This window comes from Hyposmocoma kahamanoa, unplaced genomic scaffold, assembly GCF_003589595.1.
Source record: "Hyposmocoma kahamanoa isolate Upper Pololo Valley unplaced genomic scaffold, ASM358959v1 76, whole genome shotgun sequence".
Classification (NCBI taxonomy): domain Eukaryota; kingdom Metazoa; phylum Arthropoda; class Insecta; order Lepidoptera; family Cosmopterigidae; genus Hyposmocoma; species Hyposmocoma kahamanoa.
Window position 1 is genome coordinate 9,709,762 of NW_020653900.1, and position 24,108 is coordinate 9,733,869.

Genomic DNA, 24,108 nt, shown 5'->3' on the forward strand with positions numbered 1-24,108 from the left:
GTGTGTGTGTGTGTGTGTGTGTGTGTGTGTGTGTGTGTGTGTGTGTGAGTGAGTGATTGAGTGTGTGTGTGTATGCTCTGCTTAAGTTTCATTGCCGTTAAATGGAGTGTGTTTCTTCAAAGAACTAATAAATGGACTGTAGTTCAGACAGAAGATATCAACGTCCCTGAATCTGTCCTCGTAAGTGCGTACAATTCTATGCAAAACAAAGTACTTTGCACAGTTTGAACTGACAGAGCCAGAATGCAAAGAGCGCATATTTGCCGTCCACTAACCAAAACGCAGCTAAGTGACATGGTCAAATATCTGTTTTAAATAGCAAAAGAAAGAACACAAAATTCTTTTTTAAAAACAGTTAAAATTAGTTAACGTCTTCGACTTATCGGAATTTACTTAAAAAGATGGTAAAGGGCTAGGCCATAACTGTAGGTTATAGGATAGTTTCAAGGTAAATGGGAACCACTGCTGAAGTACGCCCTTTCTAACAAAAAAAGATTCATCGAAATCGGTTCACAAATGTCAGAGTCATCATACAACATACACCCAAAAAATTACAGACGATTGAGAACCTCCTCCTATTTTAGAAATCGGTTAAAATACTATACCACCTACAACATTCATGCCACACAATTATAAAATATGCTTTCATAATTCAGCTCACATTCTATTCTTTGATTAACTAATGAATCAAATTGCGTATATATTTGAAATTTTATAACAATGCTACTTAAGCATAAATAAAGTCCGACTAATTTCGATTTGCAGATGTGGCCTTATTTCACCAAGGGTGCGCTTAATATGGTTAAACCTATGATGACTATTTTTGTTGCATTCATAGACAATAATGAAAATCGTGTCCGATATGTACAGGCTAACCACCAAAGAGTTGGTTTCCGACGCCATGAGACGTCTCATTTCCTGAAAAACTAAAAAAGTGTTTTCTAGTTTCAGCACGTGGTGGCGGCACTGGCGACGTTAGGAGCGGGTCTGGGCGCAGGCTTGATGCAGCCCGCCATGTCGCCGGCTTGGCTCGTCCAGCAGCTGGTACAGGCAAGACAAAATGCCGACAGGTCAGTCTAAGCTCTTTGAATCATTATCTCACAATGAACTATGATTTTTGAAGATTTTTGAGGATTGATTAAATTTCGCTTCCCCACGAATGATTTTCTTCAAAGAACTCTTTGAGAAATGAAACTATTTTTCGGATCTAAATCTAGTAGGTATATATTTTTTTCTAACCGACGTTCCAAAATTCATATTGCTAAAATACAACGTTACGCAAAAGCATTTGTAGCGTAAATTGAAATGTTTTTGGTAATTTAAAAATAAGGTATTTAAATTAATAATGAAATAGAATACATTAATAACATTAGACATAACTGATTGATGACTTTACCATCTTTGTCAGGCGTGACCATGGGACCTGTAAAGGGTTCGAAACGTTGGTTTGTTTGTTTTGTCTAAAAAACTAGCGAATCTCGATATAACACATTTTAGTTTATTTTATCATATGTCATAAAAAAGGACAAAAATATCACTTTCAATAAGTCGTGCACCTCAGAAGTATGAAGTCAGAGAATGAGAGTCAGAGACATCAAAAATATCAGAGGGGCGCTGACATCGCCCGTCATTCTGAAACATAAGTTGACGAGTTCCATGTGTCTCCTAACCTAACCTAACCTTTCGAAGTCAGAACGCAGTAATGCTCACATTTCATTAGGTACCGTGACAATACTTCCCTGACCAGACTCTTTCACAGGGAGTTCTAATGCTACAACATTTACTGAACCCCAGCTTCGAAACAAAGTCATCTACGGTATTTATAATACAGACAAACGGGCTATTCACTCAAATATATAAGTCAGTTTTTTTAGACAAAGAAGAAAGAAAATACATTTATAAGCGTAAACGTGGAATAGATAGATGGATGTTTTCATAAATCACGTTACTCCCCCGATCACCAAATACGTGCACAACATGAACTGCAAACGATCGTACGACGTCGTAGTTTATAGTATAACGTGCATCAATACTGTGAAGGTTCCACAAAGATGAAATAGGTGTAAGTGCATTCATGAAAAAAGCTATAGTTTTTTTATTCGCTGTTTGACGTCAGAATTCATGATGGATATTACTATTTCTTTCTATTTTAAGAACTAAAAAGAGGGGAATTCGAACAATTGTATTTAGATTTCTTTATGTGTATTATCGTGTATTTTAAAAATATAATATACTTTTTTTAATGAAAATACTCCAATAGATTTTTATTATTATTTATACATCGAACAACATAGCAAAATTTTTTCAACCCAACTGGACTCTAAGCAGCGACTGTTGTCTCATTGTCGCTACCGCCAAAGATTGAGTCAGCATATATTACGAATGTCTCTATATGCTTGTTACGGATCTTTGTATTGAGTTTTAACGGCTATTTTGCCGTAGTGCCACCTGTGAGAACTTACGAAAGTTTCTTCACTAAAGCAGGCACCTTTACAGGTACCAGGAAATTGTCAGAGATGTCGTATGTGTTTTTTATTTTATTTTTATTCCACAGATAAAATAAATTTACACGATGTGAATAGTAATCTTCAAATAAAGGACATTAATTTACCTGATATACTGTATTTATTTATCTAAAGCAGTTAAGAGTAGACTAAAAGTAACAAGCACTGAATCAGATAAAAATAAGCAAATCCGCGCGACTACACAAGTTATTGAAATATTCAGCCCGCGTTCAAGGATCCATCTTTATTTATATTGAACGCGCGAGTAAAGCGCCTAACAATCTGTGTCAATAGATGGAAATAGATACGAAGGAGTGTTACAGAAACTTGTAACATTTGTAAGAGTAATGTATTAACGTAGTAATCACAATAGAGCAATCTACAAAGGATAGAACTATCTAGTATAGGCAACTAAAAGCGCAGCCATTTTTATTTATATCCATTATTTCTAATCCGCTTTAATCTTAATAATCTTAATGCATTTCTGAAACATTTTTAAACCATCGATGATAAAGATCTTTAATGAAAATGGAATCCTCAATATTTTACAATTAAACTTGTATACAGCCATTGAACACCCTATTGTAAAAAGGAAATGTTAATAATATGTCAATGACTCTAGGGCATCTACTTCCCAAATAAATGATCAACATATTTCTTCGTTTCATTTGTCTACTTAAAACTTGAAAATGGAACATTTTTTTCGTATCTGAATGACGTATATTCGTTTTTCTAATATCCTTTTATTGTTAAAATATTTTGGAAATCGTATGTAGCGTGAACTTGTAGTTCTTTTGTTAATTATTAATATTTTTGTAACTATAGTTCAGAATTAGATGGTTTGCGTTCATATTACACATAACTCTTTGATGACTAATATTTCTCAGTCAGCCTTTGACCATGGGCCATGTAAAGTGTTTAAAACATTGGTTTGTTAGAAAAAAAAGTCGATTGAAAGCGTTGAAGCGGTGCCCTAACACCGTTCACGCAGCGCTTCTGCCGTCCGCTAAGTGACAAAATATTTTTTTGAGATATCATAAAAACCAGAATATTGATATTGTTTAATGAGGATGCTATGCATCGTTAGGGTAAGTTCCGATAAGACGCAGATGTTAACTAATTTTGACTGTTTTTAAAAGACAAATTTGTGCTCTGTGTTTTGCTATTTAAGACGGTTATTTGACCATTTGTAACTTAGCCGCGTTCTAGTTAGTGGACGACTGTTGTGCCCTTTGTGCCTTAATACCTGTCAAGATGGCAACATACTGTTCAAAGTCTATATATTCCTAAAATAAAAGAAGCATCAACATGATAAAAAGAAGTTTGAAAAAAGATACAAATTTACGCGATTTAGATCTGAAAAAATAATTTCATTTCAATCTAAGAAATCGATACAATACTTATGGATTTATTAGTGTTGAATAATAATAAGATCATATTATGACCGTGCCTCTCATGAAGTCATTGTATTTAATAGCTATGGATTTGACTTGATTGATCACCATGTTACGTGGTTTTTGTTTCTAGATTATCAATATAAATTTCTAATTGGTTATATCATAAAAACATGAAAAAACGTTATTTCCTCTTCTTTTCATTCTTCTTCTTTTCCTTTGCTTTTAAGATGAGAACAACGAAAAGTTTCTTCGAAGGATTTCTGTTCATTTAAAAACAAAAATAGATTATATTTCAAACCAATAGTATATTTCAACCAAAATTCTACAAAGTGATGACAAATAATCTACAAATGTGTACATTTACGAAATTATGCAAATACCACTATGTAGCTTTGTAAATAGGCAGCTACGTAGATACCACTATGACAGCCAGAAAAGCAAAGCTATAGGGGTATAGCTACATACTTCCAAACCAGAAACAGAACCTTTAATATATCAAATACCTTTTATAATGATACTTTCATATTGATTGATTACGTACCTAATCAGATTGAAATTTTGTAACAATTACATTTTTATTGAACGTCAGAATGCTTTACTACTATGATATTCAATTATTTTTTGTGAAATTACTCGATTAGCTTCGTTGGCATAGCGTCTGACACGGTTTACTAGGAGACGTCGATTCGAATCCGGCTGAATCGAAAGAATTTTTTCTTAGTGTACGATCTTTGTATCAATAACTATAACAAACTAGTGGAGTAATTTCACAAAAAAATAATTTAATATCGTGGTGGTGCAACAATCAATAAAAGTTTAATTACAGTTAATTATTTGTATATATATATAAATACAGTTAGTAGCAACATCTTTAGCCAGGGCTGGTAGCTGGAAGAGGTATCTAACGGCGTGACGAAATACATTCATAGATGGCGCTACGGCTAAAAAGTCTTTAAAAACCAAAAACAAAGATCCGACAATCCGCTGGTTTGTTCCGTGGCTTAGTTGGCATAGCACCTGACACGGATTGCTAGGAGACGTTGGTTCGAATCCGGCCGGATCGATGGAATTTTTGTCCTGTGTTCAATTTTTGTAACAATACACAGTGAACGTGGATTTCAACTAGGGCTTACTATTGGTGACTAGCATCAGCTTGATTAATGTCTTCCCCAATTAAATGTCACAACATTGTTGTACGTACCTACTCTGTGTCATGTCCATTTAACAGATCCCGTGATATATCCATGACTACACAAACATCGTTGGATCAAAGCACGCAACCTGATTTATAACTTCCATACAAAATTGTTTAATTCATAGCCATTCCAATGGCATTGAATCTTTAGCAAGTATCTACTTAGCTTCACAATGTGTACCCGATTTCACAAATAAATGTATGAAATTTATTATGATCTGCTTGAACTTTTTTGTTAACTGAATATCATAGGCACTTCCTGACACTTGTCGTCTAAAACCCACTGCTCTTTGAAAAAAAATACTTTATCGTTACTAAAGTTAAAGAAGTAGATTCACGCAAATGAATTCGCAATTAAAAATTTATTTATTATCTGTATAAATCACAACTTTAAAATCAGATTAGCTTTATCGCTTAAATCTCTAAATGCGTCGGTTAAGTCAGGTGTACTTCAAGGCTGAATTCTAGGTCCTAATTTGTAATTTAAATGCGTTTAGGATTCAGCATTGTCTCGGTTGCAACCAGGTCACTATTTGGGTGCCAGGTTATGCAATTTAACCATATCGAACAAAGTCTGTGATATGCTGAAAAAATAGATAAAAACAATATTTGTAAGTACCTATACGAATTAAAATAGTAAAGATACCGTTTTCTGTATCGCGTTTAGGTATTGCGTCACTATGGACATGGTTTATTTTATATTGTTTTTTTCATACAACGAGTATAACTTTGTGCACTTTCACGTACTACTTTTACTGTTATACAAATTTATATTGCAAGGAATGTAGAGATGATAATCATAATTTACGAGTAAGTTAAATATGCAGCATGAGTGATAATACTTTTTGTATAACGTGATAAAAATTCCAATGTGTGCTGAAATCGACGATGTGTACTATTTTCCTTAAAGGTAGTAAGGAAAAAAGTAGAAATCAACACAAATACTTATAATCAGCTTTCACTCTAAAAAATACACAATACGACACCAACACTGACAAGCAAAAACCCGAAGACATGAACAGAAGAAGTAGTAAAGAATGCAATAAGTTCGCGGCATTTGGACTTCTAAAGGTGACACAACGTGAATTTCAAGTAATAAGGATTTAAAAAGTGCTTTTATTCGCACTCAATACGTCTTGAAATCCCAACGCTAAAGTTCTGAACATATGTATACTACATTCAGTATTGCAGCGAACACAATACGCGTAGACTAAACACACAAATCTTCCAGTGTGAGCGGATGCGCCGCTTCGGATCCAGTCAATGTGTCATGTTTTGTATTTTAATTTATATATTATATTCATCGACAATGAAGTAAAGCGGCAATGTATCCATGACCTGATACAAAATCACAATATCTAAAAACACAGATACCATCTATTCTACGTTTCGGTTTGAATGGTAGAAAACATCCTTAATATCATAAATATCTATTAGCGAGGATAACAAATTTCCGGGAGGGAATCGTGTGACTGTTTCCATATCATAAAAACAATTAATTGGCATAGGACATTTGCTTCATTTGCACGACTTGCCTACTAGTTTTTTAAATACATGCTTCAAATCAATAAAAGAACAATTACACTTGTTTAGTAAAAGACACACAGTGAAGTAGCATAATTCTAAGCAAGGACAATTGGTCAAACGCTCCCTATAAATTCGAATGGAAAAATTGTTCAAAATACAGCTTTTATTGTTTTCTTTCCTCATTCTGGTACAAAATGGAAAATTGACATTTAACGAAAAGTGTAACTATTATACCGCCACTACAGCAGCTCATAATAGTTCTTGACCCCACACACATTAAAAAAGTTATAATGCCAGGCAACATCAACACGCGGTAGAAGAGTCATAATAGAACTGTATGTTTGACACCCCGATAACTGATGCGCCGGATGATTTTGTTTGGTATTTATTGTCTTTAATCTATACTTTTCAGATGTAGAAGGATATACCTACGCTTGACATACTGTTTCACGTACACAGTAATGTTGTACTTTAAAACACAGATAATTTGCTTCCTATACCATTATTTATTTTTAAGTTTTTTACTTTTTTTATTTATTTACTTTTTACATTCTACAACTTTTACGCAAATATTTATATTTGTATTCCAAAATACGTAAAAACAAGTCATTAAGGAGAGTTTTCTTCTCTTATGATAAAAAATCATATATTCGTATTGATAAATTAATCAGATTTGATTTTTTACATATTTCACACATACAGCAACTGTTTTAATAACAAAAACAACCCCATGGAAAACTAATTTTCAACAAATATTCCAAACTATCGTAAGCCAAACAACACTGGAGCGGGAAACTCGATTTGTGTCCCTACTCTGCACACAGAATGATATATCATAATACGATACCTTCTGTGTAAATAGTGGTATATTATGAAACAACAAAAATCACATCTAGAAAACTAGTATTTCAGACACAATATTCAAAACTATCGTAAGCCAAGCAACATTGAATGCGGGAAGCTCGATATGTGTCGTTGCTTTTGTGGTGAGCTGAAACGAAACGCTCAATGCTATCTCTTCAACCTGTTTGGTTGATATGTTTCTATTGGAAGGAACGATCTTGAAACGTTACACTTTAATGCCTTGTAATGTTACGATTTCAGAACTAGATGTATCTGTATATATACTAACCGGAATGTCGATACCCATGCCAAGGTCAGTCGTCTTTTTTATTTTTATTTTTTTGTTGAATATTTTTCCCGTAGACTTAACATGCTAATCTTTGACCTCAATTATCTCTGAGCACAAGTTGAAATTCTAAATGTAGACTTCGTCACCGAGTGTAGGATTGTATTACTTGCGAATCGGCCTTGTAATTTCATTAAAAAAACCGTTAAATTTTAATGAATTCTTTTGGATAATGTGATGAATAGACGAGAGAAATCTTTTAAAGACAATAGAGAACAGAAAGGAGAAAATGTTTGAACATTTGCTACGTAATGACAATTTTGAGTTAGTAATAATTGAGTAGAAGATGAAAGGAAATAGAAAGAGAGGAAAACCAAGAATAGCGTACAATGAACAAATAAAGAAGAACGCCAAAGTGACCAGCCATGGCGGCCATGACCCGTGAAGGGTGGAGGAGGCTACGCCAAGAGCCAGGCTTTTAAATAGGATGATGATGATAATGAAAACACAATAAACCGACATTGGAACTGGGTACCTAAGTGTCATGACCTTACAGTGACAGTTGTCTCCAGCAACCGTAAACAATTCTTCCCAATTTTAACCGACTTTAAAAAAGAGGAGGTTCTCAATTCGATGTTTTATGTATGTTACACGATAACTCTAAGATAAGCGTTTGCGAACAGATTTTGGTAATTCTTCTATTGTTGAAAAGAGGATACCTCAGTATTGGTTCCATTTAAATTTGAAGAAAATAAACCACCTCTAAGGGTAGCAAACTAGTTGATAAATCCGGTTTCGCACAGTTTTCGGTAACCGATTTCAATAAAACTTTGCGAATACATAGATGTAATTACACAAACATTTGAGGTCGGCTTTTTAGTATTCTGTACTGATTCATTGTGTGGTAAATTGTAGAGCTCTCCTAACGACTCATTTTGTATACAAACGTGTTATAACCCGAAGGTATAAACGAGGTTTCGGTAATACCTGTACATCGATCAAATATTTTTAAAGAAATGTAGATAAGCAACTATGAGCATTTCTAAATAAGTGCTAAGTGGATATTCTACGCAATATGCTCAGATCAGTCTAAATTTAATACCTGGTTCGGAACTCGGTTAATACAGTATTTGGTGTTTTTATTTACAATATAATTATAGCTATAAAACCAAAAATATACCGTAACAACGGCATACAAAATTTCACACTACATTTCATATAAACTTATGAACGTTTCAATATCGTACAACCGACATAAAAGCCGTCACCTGCCCAGTTTGACAATGTTCCTCTATTCATTATTATTGAGACGGTTAGCAAGTTGTAGGCAGATGGAAATTCTGAAGACATTGTACTGGTTTCTCAATAGAAACGTCTAGAACACAAGTAGGACGAGATACAATGGACCGCGTAAATACTTTTGTTATTAACTTGTTGAATAAGTGGTTTTGTTTCGCATTTAAGGTTACTTGTGTTATTAAGAAATTAATTAACAATTACCCTAACCTGTAAATTCAAAATGATATTGAGGCAATTTCATTGTAACATTGCGGTGGGTAGCGACATACTATTTTATATTTGGAGGCTATTTCTTGGTGCTCTTTTTATTATCGAGTACTAAAACTTATTATTCATGGAGGTGAATATGTTTAGTAGTGAACTATATAATTGTATGTTGATGTTTGTGTGTTACTTCAAACCAATTTTTTGTCACTAGACTCCCAGAAGTGGGAGAAAAGCCGGCTCCGAGCTCGTCCCCAGCCCTTGCGGAGCAGCCCTTGGACCTCAGCGCCAAGTCCACCTCCAGCACCAGTGGGACCCCACCGCCCGATGGCAAGACCTTAGACAATACCAGGTAAGGATCTTTAATTCTATTCAATATGCAAAATCAAAATCTTCAATTTTATTTTCCGGCATTGTATCAAATAAAGATCTCAAACATTTACGTTTATTTCTTTAGAGAAGTAGTGTTTACAGTGATGCTCCAGAAATAAAAACGTGTCACGCCTACTTCCCATTAGAGGTAGGTAAATAGCACTCAGGGACATTCAAAGTTCCACATTGTTAATTAAATTTTTATTGAATTGATATTCAATTATTTTTTGTGAAATTACTCCACTAGTTTGTTATAATTATTAATACAAAGATCGAACACTCAGAAAAAATTCCTTCGATCCGGTCGGATTCGAACCGACGTCTTCTTGCATACCGTGTCAGACGCTAAACCAACGGACCTCACGAATTTTTCTATGTGCTTGCGTCGTGTCTTTGTACTTGGTCTTTCAACGACTTTTTAGTCGTAGCGCCATCTATGAAAAATCTATTACAGAGATGTCGCTATTCACTGTATTAATTAAATTTCTCATAGATACGACTAAAAAGTCGTTGAATCCGACGAATCCGACCGGATCGAAGGAATTTTTTGAGTGTTTTTTCTGAGTGTTCGATCTTTGTATTAATAATTTCCACATTGTTATTAGGAAAATCTAGTAGAGTGCAACCTAAAACTCTGTTCTTGGAGGACTCCCAATTTTAGTAACTATGAATACTAGGGCTTTCAGGCTCGCTGCGTTTCTACGTCCCGGAAACAAATCGAAACTCAGTGTTTTAAAAAAAGCCGGAAAATTCGAGACTATTTTTAAAAGTAGATTTCCATACTTATAGCCTAGACAATTAGGCAAACAAAACATAATATTCTGTCGAGTTCTTAGGTTTTCGTGATTGTTACACATAGGAAATGAAACTATTTTTCCGGATTTAAATCGCGTATATTTGTTTTTTCAAACAAACCAACGTTTCGGGCCCTTTACAGGTCCCATGGTCACGGTTGATTTAAATCGCGTATAATTGAAAAAACAAATATACGCGATTTAAATCCGGAAAAATAGTTTCATTTCCTATATAATATTTTATTCAAGGTTTTTGTTAACTTTGAGTTATAATGTTTTTTATTTTAATTATTGATAGTTTTAATGTATTTTCAAATAAAGAGGACCTGGTTTTATTACTATCATTCTTCAATCCCTACAGATTATACTAAGCTCCACTCTACAGAGTTGCCATGTCCTAAGGACTGTTAGATTAGCAGATTTTTAATACTGTTTAAATAAGTGACTTAGGTCTTAAAAACCTCGTTATTCCCGAAACTGAAAACAATAGTCCTATGTATCAAAAATGCCAAACAATCGTTGAGTTTCTCGGGAATTTTCAAAACCAATATTTCCGGGATGAAAGCCGTAATAGCTTTACTAGATGCTCTATAGCATGTAATCTCTTTAGGTTGTATATATCAGTCCTTTTTCCATAGAAACTTTTTTGTAAGAATCACTCCAAATTTTACAGTTTCCACTTTCTACTAGAATACTATCTGGCACGATCTATCACAATGTTTAATTTGTGTAAATATAAACAATAAATATGTCATACGTTCATTTTATTTATTCAATAGATGTGTCTGCTTTTTATATTACCGAATTAGGTTTTTAGTTCTGCTCAAATACATTTTTATTGAAATTAATTACATTATGAAAACACAGGTTACGTACACGCTAACATGTACAAAAAATAAATAAATATAGTTTCACTGTGTCCGGGAAAATACATAATAGGTGTACAAGCGATATTCGTATTTTCTCGGATTGGAATCGGCCTTAGTGCACAAGCGACATCCGAAGTGGGTCCGAATACGAATCGGATGCAGGGCGTAAACGCGCTTAGAAGTGGAATATTTTCTTGAAATTTGAATGGGACCACTATTGAGGTACCCCCTTTCCAACAAAAAAAGAATTATCGAAATCGATTGGCAAAATGTGTAATCGTGTGATTTTTATATACACACAAAAAAAGTCGTACTGAGAACCTCCTTCTTTTTTTGAAGTCAGTTGAAAATACTATAGCACCTACAACATTTAGACCACACAATTATAAAGTATGGTTTCATAATTCATCTGACATTCTATACTTTCCTATCAGCCGGTTCGTTGACCCTACAAGCTAAGATCAAAGTTTCGTTTGCAGCTTTTAATGGGTACATTCAACGTGCCATTGTTTTCGTAATACGACACTCATAATTCAATAGGAAGTGGCAATGTGCTAGCTTATAGCCTTTATATAGCCTTTATACAGGCTGTCTACTTTATAACGTGAAAAGTAAAACAGTTTTGTCCATCAAAATTATCAACAATTTGCTTCCATTTGATATTGTTTCTTAAGATCTGTTCCGCAGCTCAGACACGGTGTGCTGAAGGCGCTGGTTCGCATCCAGCCGGATCGAAGGAATTTTTCATTGTGTTCGATCTTTGTATTAATAATTATAACAATGCATGTCTATGTCTAATGTACTTACTTACATTACACTAAATGATCGTCAGCCACCCTGGCCCAATACGTATAGGGGACTTCACGCGTTTTTCGAGATTCAAACCTACGGCATCTGTTTGGGAGGCGGTAGGTGAAACCATTAGTCTAGCATGGCTTGTTTTACAGCTTTTTTTTTTAATTTATAGTACCAAAATACCACAAATACAAAACAATATTTTCTCTGGAAGTTTCTATATTTCGCTAGAAAACAATCAAATTTTTTAATATCGTTTTAGTACTTGAATTCTAGATTCGAATATGAGAATTTCTAAAGTCTAATTGACTCGTTTTGAAGCCTCCTGTACAAAGTACCATATGACCCTTATGTGCCTAGTATAAGCCCTTTGGTGTCGGTAACCATGGAAAATTGTAAATGGTTTTTCCATTTGGAATATTTGTTTGAATTTCTGTGGAAATCGTAAGGAAATGTTATGATTATGTTATTTCATTTCTACATTATGTTGATATTGTTTACTGCAAATAACAGTTTCTTATAGTCCACTATTGAATACAGGTTTCTCAAAGACGGAAAATTTTCCTCGCTACTTTTGACATATTAATGGTAGAAATAGGAGTTAAGATCTTACTTCATCATACTCATGAGCATATATAAGTTCCACTACTGGACACAGTTGTCATTTAAAAGGAGGGTTTATGCCGTAATCAACTATGTAAGCTGAAAAATATTTATTTACTTTTCAATAAACATATCACTCAAATTATAAAACCTAGTCACAATAGCCCCAAGTCGTTTATTAACACGCGATACTGTCGACCTTAATAGATCGTTTGGAGTTATTAGGTCTGTCTAAACTGACAGGTTTTATAAGGTTTTCATAGATCTCTCACAAATGGTGCTACGGCAAAAAAGTCATTAAAAAACAAGAAATAAAGATCTGTAACATGCGAAGAGAAAAATTCGTATGGTTTGATGGTTCGTTCCGTAGCTCAAATTCTTAGTTCTTAGTGTAGAATCGATGTATTAATAATTTATAAGGCTTTTAAAAATATTTCCGGTAGCATACTTGACCCAGCGTCTCGAAACCTTTCCCTATGAGACGCCTTGGAGTAGTATGTAATTAATGCATAGGTACTTCTAGGTGCAATTCTTCCAATAATCTTCTCAGCGAATTGATAGCTCTGTGTGATCTTTAAATTGTGTCCAATGGTCAACCACGCATATGGCACCACTGTCAGTGGCGACAAAAACCTTACTAAGGTAGTGAAATTGCTGTAATTTAACTGTAAAAAAACCCAGTAAGTAAATGGATAAAACATTAACACAGTGGCCTTAATTCAAGCAATTAGTCCCGTATCTATAATCTCTTCGTATAATTTTACCAAGTGCCGCAATTATGGTGAAAATAATTCACGGTGGACTTTTTTTTAGCTAGCCAACTAGTTTACTGACGGTATAAAAGAGTCGTTACGTATTGGTTTTTAAAATTAATAACCTTTAATTATTTAAAGCAATCGATCCACTTGAAGTCCTAATTAATATTATAAATGCGAAAGTAACTTTGTCTATTACGTTTTCACGCCTAAACCACTGAACCAAATTTCATTAATTTAGAAATAGAGATAGATGGGATCTAGGACATCGGTTTCCAACTCTTTGGCTCACCGCCCACTAAGGCGAGATAAAAAAGTTTCAATGCCGACCACCACAAAAAATAATTGAAAACACGTATTTTTTAATATTAACTTATCACAAAAATTCAGTAGGGAAAAAAATAACGCGTAACATAATGCGAACACACTCATAGCCCCGCACTAGGGAAACCCTGTGTTGCGGGTGCCATGGACATACACATAGACAACCACAAATTACACCCAAACTCATGAGAGAACTAAATGTAGGCCATACAAATATTTCTCCCGGCCCTGCAATCGAACCCAGGACCTCTGCGTAACAGTCCAACATGGGAAACTATGATCTAGAAGAAAGATATAGGCTACTTTTTGTCTCAAAAATAAATCTTAAAGGGGGTGAAATAGGGGATGAAAGTTTGTATGGAGAACCAATCATTTCTCAAGTAAATAGTACAGTATGCTCAGAGTACTTATTGTACGTAGACGTAGACGTTGTACGTGAACGCGTGGTTAATGACGTCATTTTTTTTAATATTAAAGTGCAATCACACGAAGTAATGTTATAAGAATTCACTGTACTTATAGGTCCCAGATTAACGATTAACTCCGGGCGCGCACTCAAAATATAGTACATAATGTTTATGTTTTACTACTCTTATGTGAAGTAGGATAAATTGATTGCAATTCGCACCCTTGGTGTAATAAGGTCACATCTGCAAAATGACAACTTTTCAGGGGAAAGGTTTATTAAAGATTCTACGTAACGTAATTAGTCGATTGCTTTTTCATGCTTAAATATGAGAGTTATAAAATTTCACATATACGTAATTTGTTTCATGTAGTTCGTATTATTTTCAAGACAATCAAGTGTTAAAAACACTTTTGACATACGATCAAAGATGGCTTTATTATACGAATTCTACTTGTTTTCGATGCAAAGGCAAATAATAATACAAAATTTTACTTTAATACAAAAATTAACACGTTTAAATAGATCGCTCTAAACGGTGATAACTCTGTGCGGCAACAAAAGAAATCGTCGGGAGGCGTAAGCGTCTTGCACGTTTGAACTACCAAATAAAGATTTAAAGAAACTCAAAATTCTAATGATCTTTATTTCATAAGACAAATTACACTTGAAATCGTCATATTAATTAAACTGTACTGCTCATTCGTAAGGCCCCTGAGGAGAACGAGCAAAAAAATCTAGGGGTTGCTCTTTCTAAGCATATATTTGAATGCATTTACAATATTTATGTTAAACATCTTAGATTGAGACTACCTTCAAGACCTAGACCTAGATCTAAAAAGTAGTGCAACACAAATTCAAATTTTTTTTTATATAAACATGCTATGTTTTGTAAAAAGTCACGCAACAAAAGTTATTCTTTATGATGTTACTAAAATCCTGCGAGATTGTGTTGTTTATGTTACAAATAACGCTGCATAGGCGCCGATTATCTCTTTCATCTGATAGACTACTTGGTACTTGGTGCAACGGGCTGGTATCCGCAACTCGACGACAAAGCGCCTATTTTGCGTGTGGAAATAGACTATTGTTATGACTGTTTCCTTATTTAAATGCCGCAAAAAATTCGTAAAAGCGATATAATTTTTTCTCAAGAAAATAGTAAAGTCAAGGAACGCGTATCAGTGCAACGACCCTGTTTCGTTCTGGTGACGAAGTGGACGAACGCATTGCGAAAGAATTGCACTTTATCTAAAAAGGGCCTGTTATTTACATTGCCTTGTTTGTTTTTATACGAATAATGGACACTGTGCGAGTCATAAATGATACATATTACACATACATGAGTTACTATATTTGTTTTACTAGCGGTTTCAAGCGAAATTAACAATCCCGTGCATCACTATACATAAGATAAGGTTTTTAAGAGCAGTTGAATGCCACCTTACGTATTTCTGCTACCTCCGTGGTCGAGTGGCTTGCACACCGGTTTTCATGATGTCGCCATCTCTGAGATCCCGGGTTCAATCCCCGGCCAGGTCATTCGTCCCGTTTTTTTAAATATATAATAGACACACGCTTGACCATAATCTCACCTGATGTTAAGCGTCGACGTGACCGACGATGGGACGCGTTTGCCTGAAAAATGCCTATTCACTCGAGGCTTGAATTGCCCGAAATTGTACTTTTCGGGAAACACAGAGTATTACATACAGCCGGTAGAGTGTTGCATTCCTTTGCTATCCACATCAGAAAGGAGGAAGCAAAGCGCTTAGTGCGAATAGGTATCAACGACATAAGGATGGAGTGTTCCGGACCTTCTAGTCGACCGAAGGAGGAACTATGATGGTGGAACTAAATTAAAAAGTTTCTGCATACACTCCCCGAAATGTATTCGATAGAAAACCGAAAAGCAGGCTACTTTTCTGCGATGGTCAAGATTTTGTAGCTTCGACTCCACAAGAGAATTGTTGTTAATAAGTCTCTTTGCTTTTTATATTGTTATATGCTATATATTCTGCAATTTCAATAAATAATAATAATGTGCCAGATAACTACACTAATGAGACGGTCTTAAATTAAGAAATTCCCTGTACTGTGAAAACCAGAACAAAGGAATTCACTTCATGGCACTACCCAAAACACGCACACTGGAAGCAATTCAGAAAAGCTCATTTCCCAAATTGGCCTTATCGGGCATCGAACACAGGAGCCACTCATCCAGCGCCTACAGTTCGATCCGTTGGGCCATCGAAATCGTTAAATAATTGTTTTATGTGCAATTGTACATTTGTACAGTTTTGACTTAATTCTAAACGCCTAATTCTTAAACGCTAGTTTTTCCTTAGTTAATACTCCCAAATTCGTAAATCCCATCTTAATGTGATGTAGAGGGTAACTTTGGGCCAGATATATCTATTTCTACTTTTGTACATATATCGTATAAGGTATCAATTTGTTTAGAGAACTAAATTTTTCAAATCAAATTCTTGTGATTTTAATATACCTATTTATTAGTACTAAACTTCTAGTAATTCTGATGAGACGTGAATAATGTCTTAAAGCAATAATCGTTAAATTGTTCGCGACTATCGAAAGTACCAAGTATTAAAGAGAGTTTTTTTTTTTATAATACCAAGTGACGGGGCGAACAAGCCGTGCACCTGGTGATAAGCGACACGCCTATCCATAACAATCGCAGTGCCACTCAGGGCTTTAAATTGCAAAGATCTGAGGCGCACTGCCATTGCGCCCGTCACCCTGAGACATAAGTTGACAAGTCCCATGTGCCCGTAATTTCACCAGCACCCTTACCCTTGAAAACCGGAACGCAGTAATGCTCACATTACAGCTGACGGCAGAAATATATAGTAAGGTTGCAGTACTACCCTGGACGAACTCTTTCACAAGTATACGAAAGAAGCATGTTTATGCAATTCTGTAGTCTTATCTACCCTTAATTAACTCATCTTCGATTCATAAAAATAAGTAGAATTCGTACATTTGGTATAATAAATGGTATAATACGGGTCCAGTATAAAAACGCGTTCAGGGTTCTGTTGGGGCTGCCGTGACGTTGCAGTGCTTCAAGGATGCTTGCGTGCCTCCACGCGGATTTCTACTATGCTTTATTGAGAAAACGCTACGCCTCCGCGGTAGCACCAACGGACTCCTGATCGTGGATATAAAAACATACAATTTTCATTTTGTTTTATTTTCAAGCCTACTAAAACTAGTTCTAGGAGAATTAGTTACTATGGACAAGATTCCGAAATAAATTCTTCATCATTATTATTATTATAAAGCCACATGTGGTCATTACGTCAAAAGTGAAACAAATTACGTATAAAATATGTGAAATTTTCTTGTCTCCTATTTAAAAATAAAAATTATCGACTAATTTCGTTCGTATAATCTTCAAACATCTCTACCGAAAAATTATCATTTTGCAGATGTGACCTTATTACACCCAGGTTGCGAGTTGTTCAAACTATACACCCAACGTTTCGACTCGACAAAACTCTTCCAAAATAAGTACTTGTTAAGTACATTCATCCTATGCACCCCTATAATAATAATGTTTAAAAACTAGTGGACAATATCTTCATTCCAGCAGATATCACCAATCGATAGCTGAATAAATTCATTCTGCGATCTAGGTCGCGCCAAAACAAATAAAAATACCCCGATAGCCGGTGCAATGCCCTTGCATCCTACACGCATAACACGCTAAAATGCATCTTAACACTCATTCTTTAGAACCTTTACTTGAACAACAGTAGTTCAGAAAAATAAGAAAGTTTATAAGATGAAATCGAAGAAGGGACACGATGCAAACGTGTTTGAACATTAGCGCGTTTGTGATAAGGTTGGAATTTATTTGCTGTACATTCGCGGGAGGGTTGTTATAAAGATGGGTTTATAATGGGACTGTTACTTACAAGACTTTAGTTTCGGTTCAAATGGTTTTGGAGTTTTTAAAAATACGCGCTCTTAAGTTTTTTGTTTCTATGCCCACTATTTAAGTACCACAATGGTTTAAATACAGTATACTGTTTGATAGATAATTTATAGTATTAGATCATTTCTTTAATACTATAAAAGCATTCGTCCTAGATAAAAAGTTTTTTCGTTCTAGAAGCAGATTGAATGAGAGACACAGTTGACCGCTAACAAGACGAGCAATGTAGCAGTAGCTTCAAAGAAATTGTCTAGGGAACCACTGCCAGCTTACCTACTTACTATACTATTACTGTCTCCGTGGCCGAACGGTTACCCAGGACCTCCTGGGTACGATTCCCAGGCCGGGAGAAGTATGTGTATGGCCTACATTTATTTCTCTCGTGAGTTTAGGTGTAAGTTGTGGTTGTCTATGTGTATGTCCATGGCAACCGCGACACAGGGTTTCCCTAGTGCGGGGCTATGTTGAGTATGTGCGTTATTATTATTATTATTTCTGCCACCAAGCAGTAATGTGAGCATTACTACGTTCCGCGGGAATTTTTGTAATGTGCGAGTTCACATAACCCTGCCTGCCACACTGTAATGCTTCCTCGGTCGCCTCTGTGTGGCCAGAGCATTATGGTGCTGGTGAAATTACAGGCACATGGGACTTGTCAACTTACGTCGCAGGCGCAATACAGCTGTGTCCCTCAGATCTTTGTCACTAAAAAAGCACTGGATGTACCCGACTACGATGCCTTGTATCGCGATTAGCACTTAAATAAACTGCCTCTGTAGCTGAACGGCCACCATGCTGCCACGCAGAGGTCCCGCGTTCGATTCCCGGGCCGGAAGAAATATTTGTATGACCTACATTTATTTATCTCGTGAGTTTGGGTGTCATTTGTGGTTGTCTACCTACGTGTGTGTGTGTCCATGGCACTCGCGATACAGGGTTTCCCCAGTGCGGGGCTATGAGTGTATAAAAACATTGCCTCTTGAGTTATTGAACCCATAGTACAAGTGATGAAAGCTAGTACCGAGCTGTATCTGTTTTTTGCTATATAATATGAGTCAGTAAGAACGAATTGCGTCGGTAAATATGTGCATTTTTCACTCAGAGTGCAACGTCTGTGCAGCTGAAAGGTTCTTATCGGTTGTAGGCAAATATTTCGCTTTTGCTATCTCCTTTCTGTTTCGAAATACGCATTCTATTTGACAGATTATAGAGTTTGCATTTCATTCGAGTAAAAGCAAAGGAAACTTGCCAGTTCTAATCGTAAAGAATTAGTCGAACAACTTTGGCGTCCACTACTATGAACATCATCAACACCAATCCATTTATACATCCCACTGCCTGGTCACGGATTTCTTCTTAGGTGAAGGTGTAGACCATAGTCCGCCATGCTAACCCAAATCGGGTTATGGACTTCACACGTTTTCCAAGGGTTGCGAAGCTTCTTCGAAGTGCAGGTTTTATCATTATGTTTTCGTAATATAAATTTCGAATTCCGAATACCTTGGATCGAGCCCGGATACAAACCCACGGCCTCTGCTCGAGAGACGCTAGCCCAATCCATTAAGCTGCCAAGGCAAGAACATATGGACGACTTAAGGACGTAGTAGCAGTAGAGCTCCTTATGAAAGAGTTCGTCCAGGGAAGTACTGTCACCTTACCTATTTCTACCACCAAGCCGGCAAGTAATGTCAGCATTACTGTGTTTCGGTTTTGAAGGGTAAAGATTCTGGTGAAATTACAGGCACATGGGACTATGGGATATAAGATGTGAATAATTACAGTCAACGGCAATCCAAGCTTGACACTTTACAGTTTACATCTTCTTATCGCAATAAATATAGAGTTGTATTTAAAATTGAGTGACAAGCTTGATTTGCTATTGACCCTGTACCTGTTTATATCAACAAAAACTCTTTATTATTATTGTTATTGCCTTGATATGACCGTCTCAAACCACGTGGCCAGCGGGCCTGGTAGGCATTTGACTTTTACTCTGTTAATGTGCTACATGTCTGATTATTATAAGCAATTTATTATTTTTTTCTAGGGTTGTAGTTTTGAAAATATTTTAGAATATTATATTGCTTTTAATGGCCTTTATTTAAAAAATGCATAAAAGTTGGGCCATTTGATATGCTATTTTACAAGATTTAGAAGAAATAATGTAACAGGGTCAACTACGACTTTTACATATCGTATCAACGTTTAATTTCTTAATTATTTTCTAAATAGGATGAAACTTAATTTGTACGACTACGTACAAAGAGAATAATCCTCTTAAATTATAGAAATAAATTTAAAAATACAAATAAAAATAAGAAATGCATTTTAATCTTACGGTTAGCTACTCGGTTCTCAATCGGTTCGTTAACCTTTTGTCCCTTGTGCCATTCCTACATAGACGCTTTGGATATATAGTACTGTACCTATATAAAAGATGCTATGTGGGATACTAGTTATTATAAGAAATACTTGTTTTTTCAAACAGATCAACGTATCGGTCCCTTTACAGGCTCCGTGGTCACCGCTGATTGTCATACAAATATACGATATTTAAATCCGAACAAAATAGTTTCATTTCTTATGTATAACAATCACTAAAACCATAGAACTAGTTATAATATTTATCAAAACTTTATGTAGTTGTCATCTATGTTAATATAGGTATCAATGATGAGTAATACATGTTGGGGGTAGGCAAATGGGTCTGCTCGCTACTGCATTAGATTGCAGCTTTGATTTGATGGCCTACTCGCTTGCTAAGAGTGGCAATTATGAGAAATAAATTATTTAGGAAGAAAGAAAAAATATTGTGAATAAATCAGTGTCTAACAAACTATATACCATTACAATTTGTTGCAGAGCGAAACGTGGCATGTTGGAGAGCAGCAGCAACAGTGCGGCAAAGCGAGCTTACACGGATGATGAACTACAGTCAGCCTTGAGAGACATCCAGTCAGGACGACTGGGCACACGTCGGGCGGCAGTGATCTACGGCATCCCCCGCTCCACACTCCGCAACAAGGTCAACAAATTCGGTCTTATCTCCGACCACCACGACTCTGAAGCCGACAGCGATCCCGAACGCGCCGATGATACCCCGCCTTCAGTCATCCTCAAAATACCAACCTTCCCACCTCCAGATGAGAAATCGCCTTCTCCTGCGACACCCATAACACCGGTAACACCAATCACCCCTCTTATTCCCCCACAGCCTCCTCTTAATCCTCCTTCACAACTCCTTCTTCCACCATCAGTCTACGCGGACGCACCATCATCGCAACACCTCTTCACCTCACTGAGCGATGTCATCGCCAAAAGTATCAGCCAGAAATTCCAAATAGACCGGCCCATGGATAGACCACAGCCTGATCTCTCTTTCATGAGACCTGATAGACACGTGTCTGTTATCAAAACACCGCCAGATACCAGGAGCTACCACCATCCCGTTCCAAGCAATTCCAAATCGCAGGCGAACAACAATGGTCAACCAGCAGCTGGCGGCAAAGGAACGCGACCCAAAAGAGGGAAGTACAGAAACTACGACAGGGATAGCCTTGTTGAAGCCGTCAAAGCTGTACAGAGGGGTGAGATGTCTGTGCACAGAGCTGGCTCGTATTACGGAGTTCCTCACTCGACTCTGGAATACAAGGTGAAGGAGCGACATCTGATGCGGCCTAGGAAGCGAGAGCCGAAACCTCAACAGGAGGTGAAACCGCAACCACCGAAACCGCAGCCTCCGAAACCGCCTACGAAGCCCTTTACAAACGGCATGAATGGACCTGACACTCCGGGATATCCACCCGGATATCCCTTCTGGCCGGGCGCACAGTTTGCTCCACCGCCCACACCAGAACTCTACGCTTCGCAAATGATGCGTCGATTGCGCGAGGAAGCCCCTCCGCCATCGAATGGTTTCCTCGAGGGTATAATACGGTCGAGCCTCGAAAGGCCGGGAGCGTTGCTGCAGAGATTAACAACGGAGCCTCGACCGCCGATGACAGAATCCTCGAGTTTACTACGGCGATTGACAGGAGAACCAGATGGATCGCCTCCAGCGCGGCGTCCTCGACTCGAAAGTTCAGATCATCAGCTGGCGGCCGACCTTCGCGAGGTGGTGCAAAGAATCCGCGCCGACAAAATGCGGCCGCGGAACGGCACACCAACTCCCCCTGCACCTTCCGGACAGGACGTGCTGTCCCCCCCGCCCGCGCCCACTGCGCCCCCCGATCGCGCCTAGTGCTACATGCAGAGCTACCCGCTCTATTTCCAGTGATAACACCGTTAGGCTAGTTTAGGATGGTGCAATAGACGCAATGTACTGCAGCAAGTGTAAAAAAACTTGTAAGTAGCGTCCGTCAGTTTATTGTAATATTGTGCGTGTGACAGCCTAGCAGGTTTAAGCTCTGCAGCGCATTGCGTTTGCTATGGTTGCGCCAACTCTGAGACGTTCCGATCTCCTCAGCCTTTGTGATAATATTATGTAAAGTACATTCCGTTTGGAGAGGGCGCGGCTCGAAATGTCAAGGTTTTGATGCTAACAATGACTCGGTATAACTAGCACCAATCGTGATCAACACTTATCCATATCCAGTAAATAATAGTAACGTTGTGCCTAGGCCAACATTAGAGCCTATTTCATGAAAATAAATCTGCATTCACGAAAGCTTTATTACCTATTTCGTGTCGTTTCTTGCCATGTTTTATTTCATGATATAGGGTCTTGATGTTTCTATAACACATATACATGTAGTGCAAGAGACCGTTTTAAGGACTTCATACATTCATACAATGAGGAAGATGTTTTAAAACATTTACGTCATATAGCTCCAAAAAGTGATATATTTTTATCACCAGCCGTCAAAAGCGGCTTCGAATGCTTGGGACCTATAACTGAATAGGTAAATCAAACAAGCTAGCATTGCAAATTTTGTACTAAAGACGAACCGCAACAAAGGAAACATCGTTATTTAAATAAAAATTCAAAAAGGGCGGCACAAAAAATGGCAGCCATCTTCCGAATTGAGACATGATTTATATGTGCTGTTGTAGCGACAATAAACTTGGCTTTTTATTATGTAACTCAAAGTAAATTAAATTTCATGCAACCATAACTATTTCATACCTATAGTAACAGTCTTAGTTGTCACTCGTGTATAATTTCAAAAGTTCACACAAGTAAAGATATTTGATTTTCTAATACACACAAACTTAAAAACATCACCATTTACGAAGCGTTTTAAATCGTCTTTACTGATTTTACAGATTATGCAGATGTGTTAAAAAATCGAATGTCCGTAAATATCACTTTGTAATCACCAAATAATCACAATAGTTACCTAAAATCACAACCAGTTCAATGTACCACAGCTTTACTATATATTACAATATCACAGTAGAGTTTAGCACCCTGAGAAGGTTTTGGATGGCGTCGTAGTGGCCTATATTTCCATTCATGATATTGAAAATAATATTTTTCGGTCACGTTGTATACGATTACTAAAGTCTGAAGTTGATTTTTAAAACATTTTCATTCCAGGACTTCTCAAAAATTACGAAATATAAATTATTTAAATAGGTTGGGAACCCTAATGAGGTAAATCGGAATAGGGATATAGATTACTAAAGACGTCAGGGTTGTCAAAAAATTCTTGCTAATCCGGAGAGCCTCACTTTTTGACCTTGTTTAAGTAAAAGACAACCAAAAGTTAACATTAAAATTAACTATTTAAATATATTTAAGTGAAAAAAAAACAATGTAACAAATTAATTATAAAGCTAGCTATGAGTGTAAATGTTATCGATTTTTAAGTGAACTATTGCAGATTTTGTGCGGTGTTTTTTATAATTAGATAGGTAATATATTGAATGAAATTATTAGCGCTATTGGCTGGTGTTGCGGTCCTTTTCTAGCAAAAGATTAGCGAAGGAAAAGGCACTAGATGTGGGGATCGGGTGGCTTCGACGTAAGTAT

At 36.5% G+C, this 24,108-nt stretch overlaps 1 protein-coding gene across 3 annotated transcripts in view; it reads left to right on the plus strand.

Moving 5' to 3' along the window:
* Nucleotides 1–23,887, plus strand: part of LOC113232554 (mushroom body large-type Kenyon cell-specific protein 1) — a 285,145-nt gene extending 261,258 nt beyond the window's left edge. The window contains exons 5-7 of one of the 3 annotated variants that reach the window (XM_026467322.1): nt 946–1,070; nt 9,470–9,607; nt 20,997–23,887. In XM_026467322.1, coding sequence (XP_026323107.1) covers nt 946–1,070; nt 9,470–9,607; nt 20,997–22,374 — 1,641 coding nt within the window. In that variant the 3' untranslated portion in view covers nt 22,375–23,887. The remainder of the gene's footprint in view (nt 1–945; nt 1,071–9,469; nt 9,608–20,996) is intronic. The other 2 variants (XM_026467323.1, XM_026467324.1) reach the window with 2 other exon arrangements.
* The last annotated feature ends 221 nt before the right edge of the window (nt 23,888–24,108 follow it).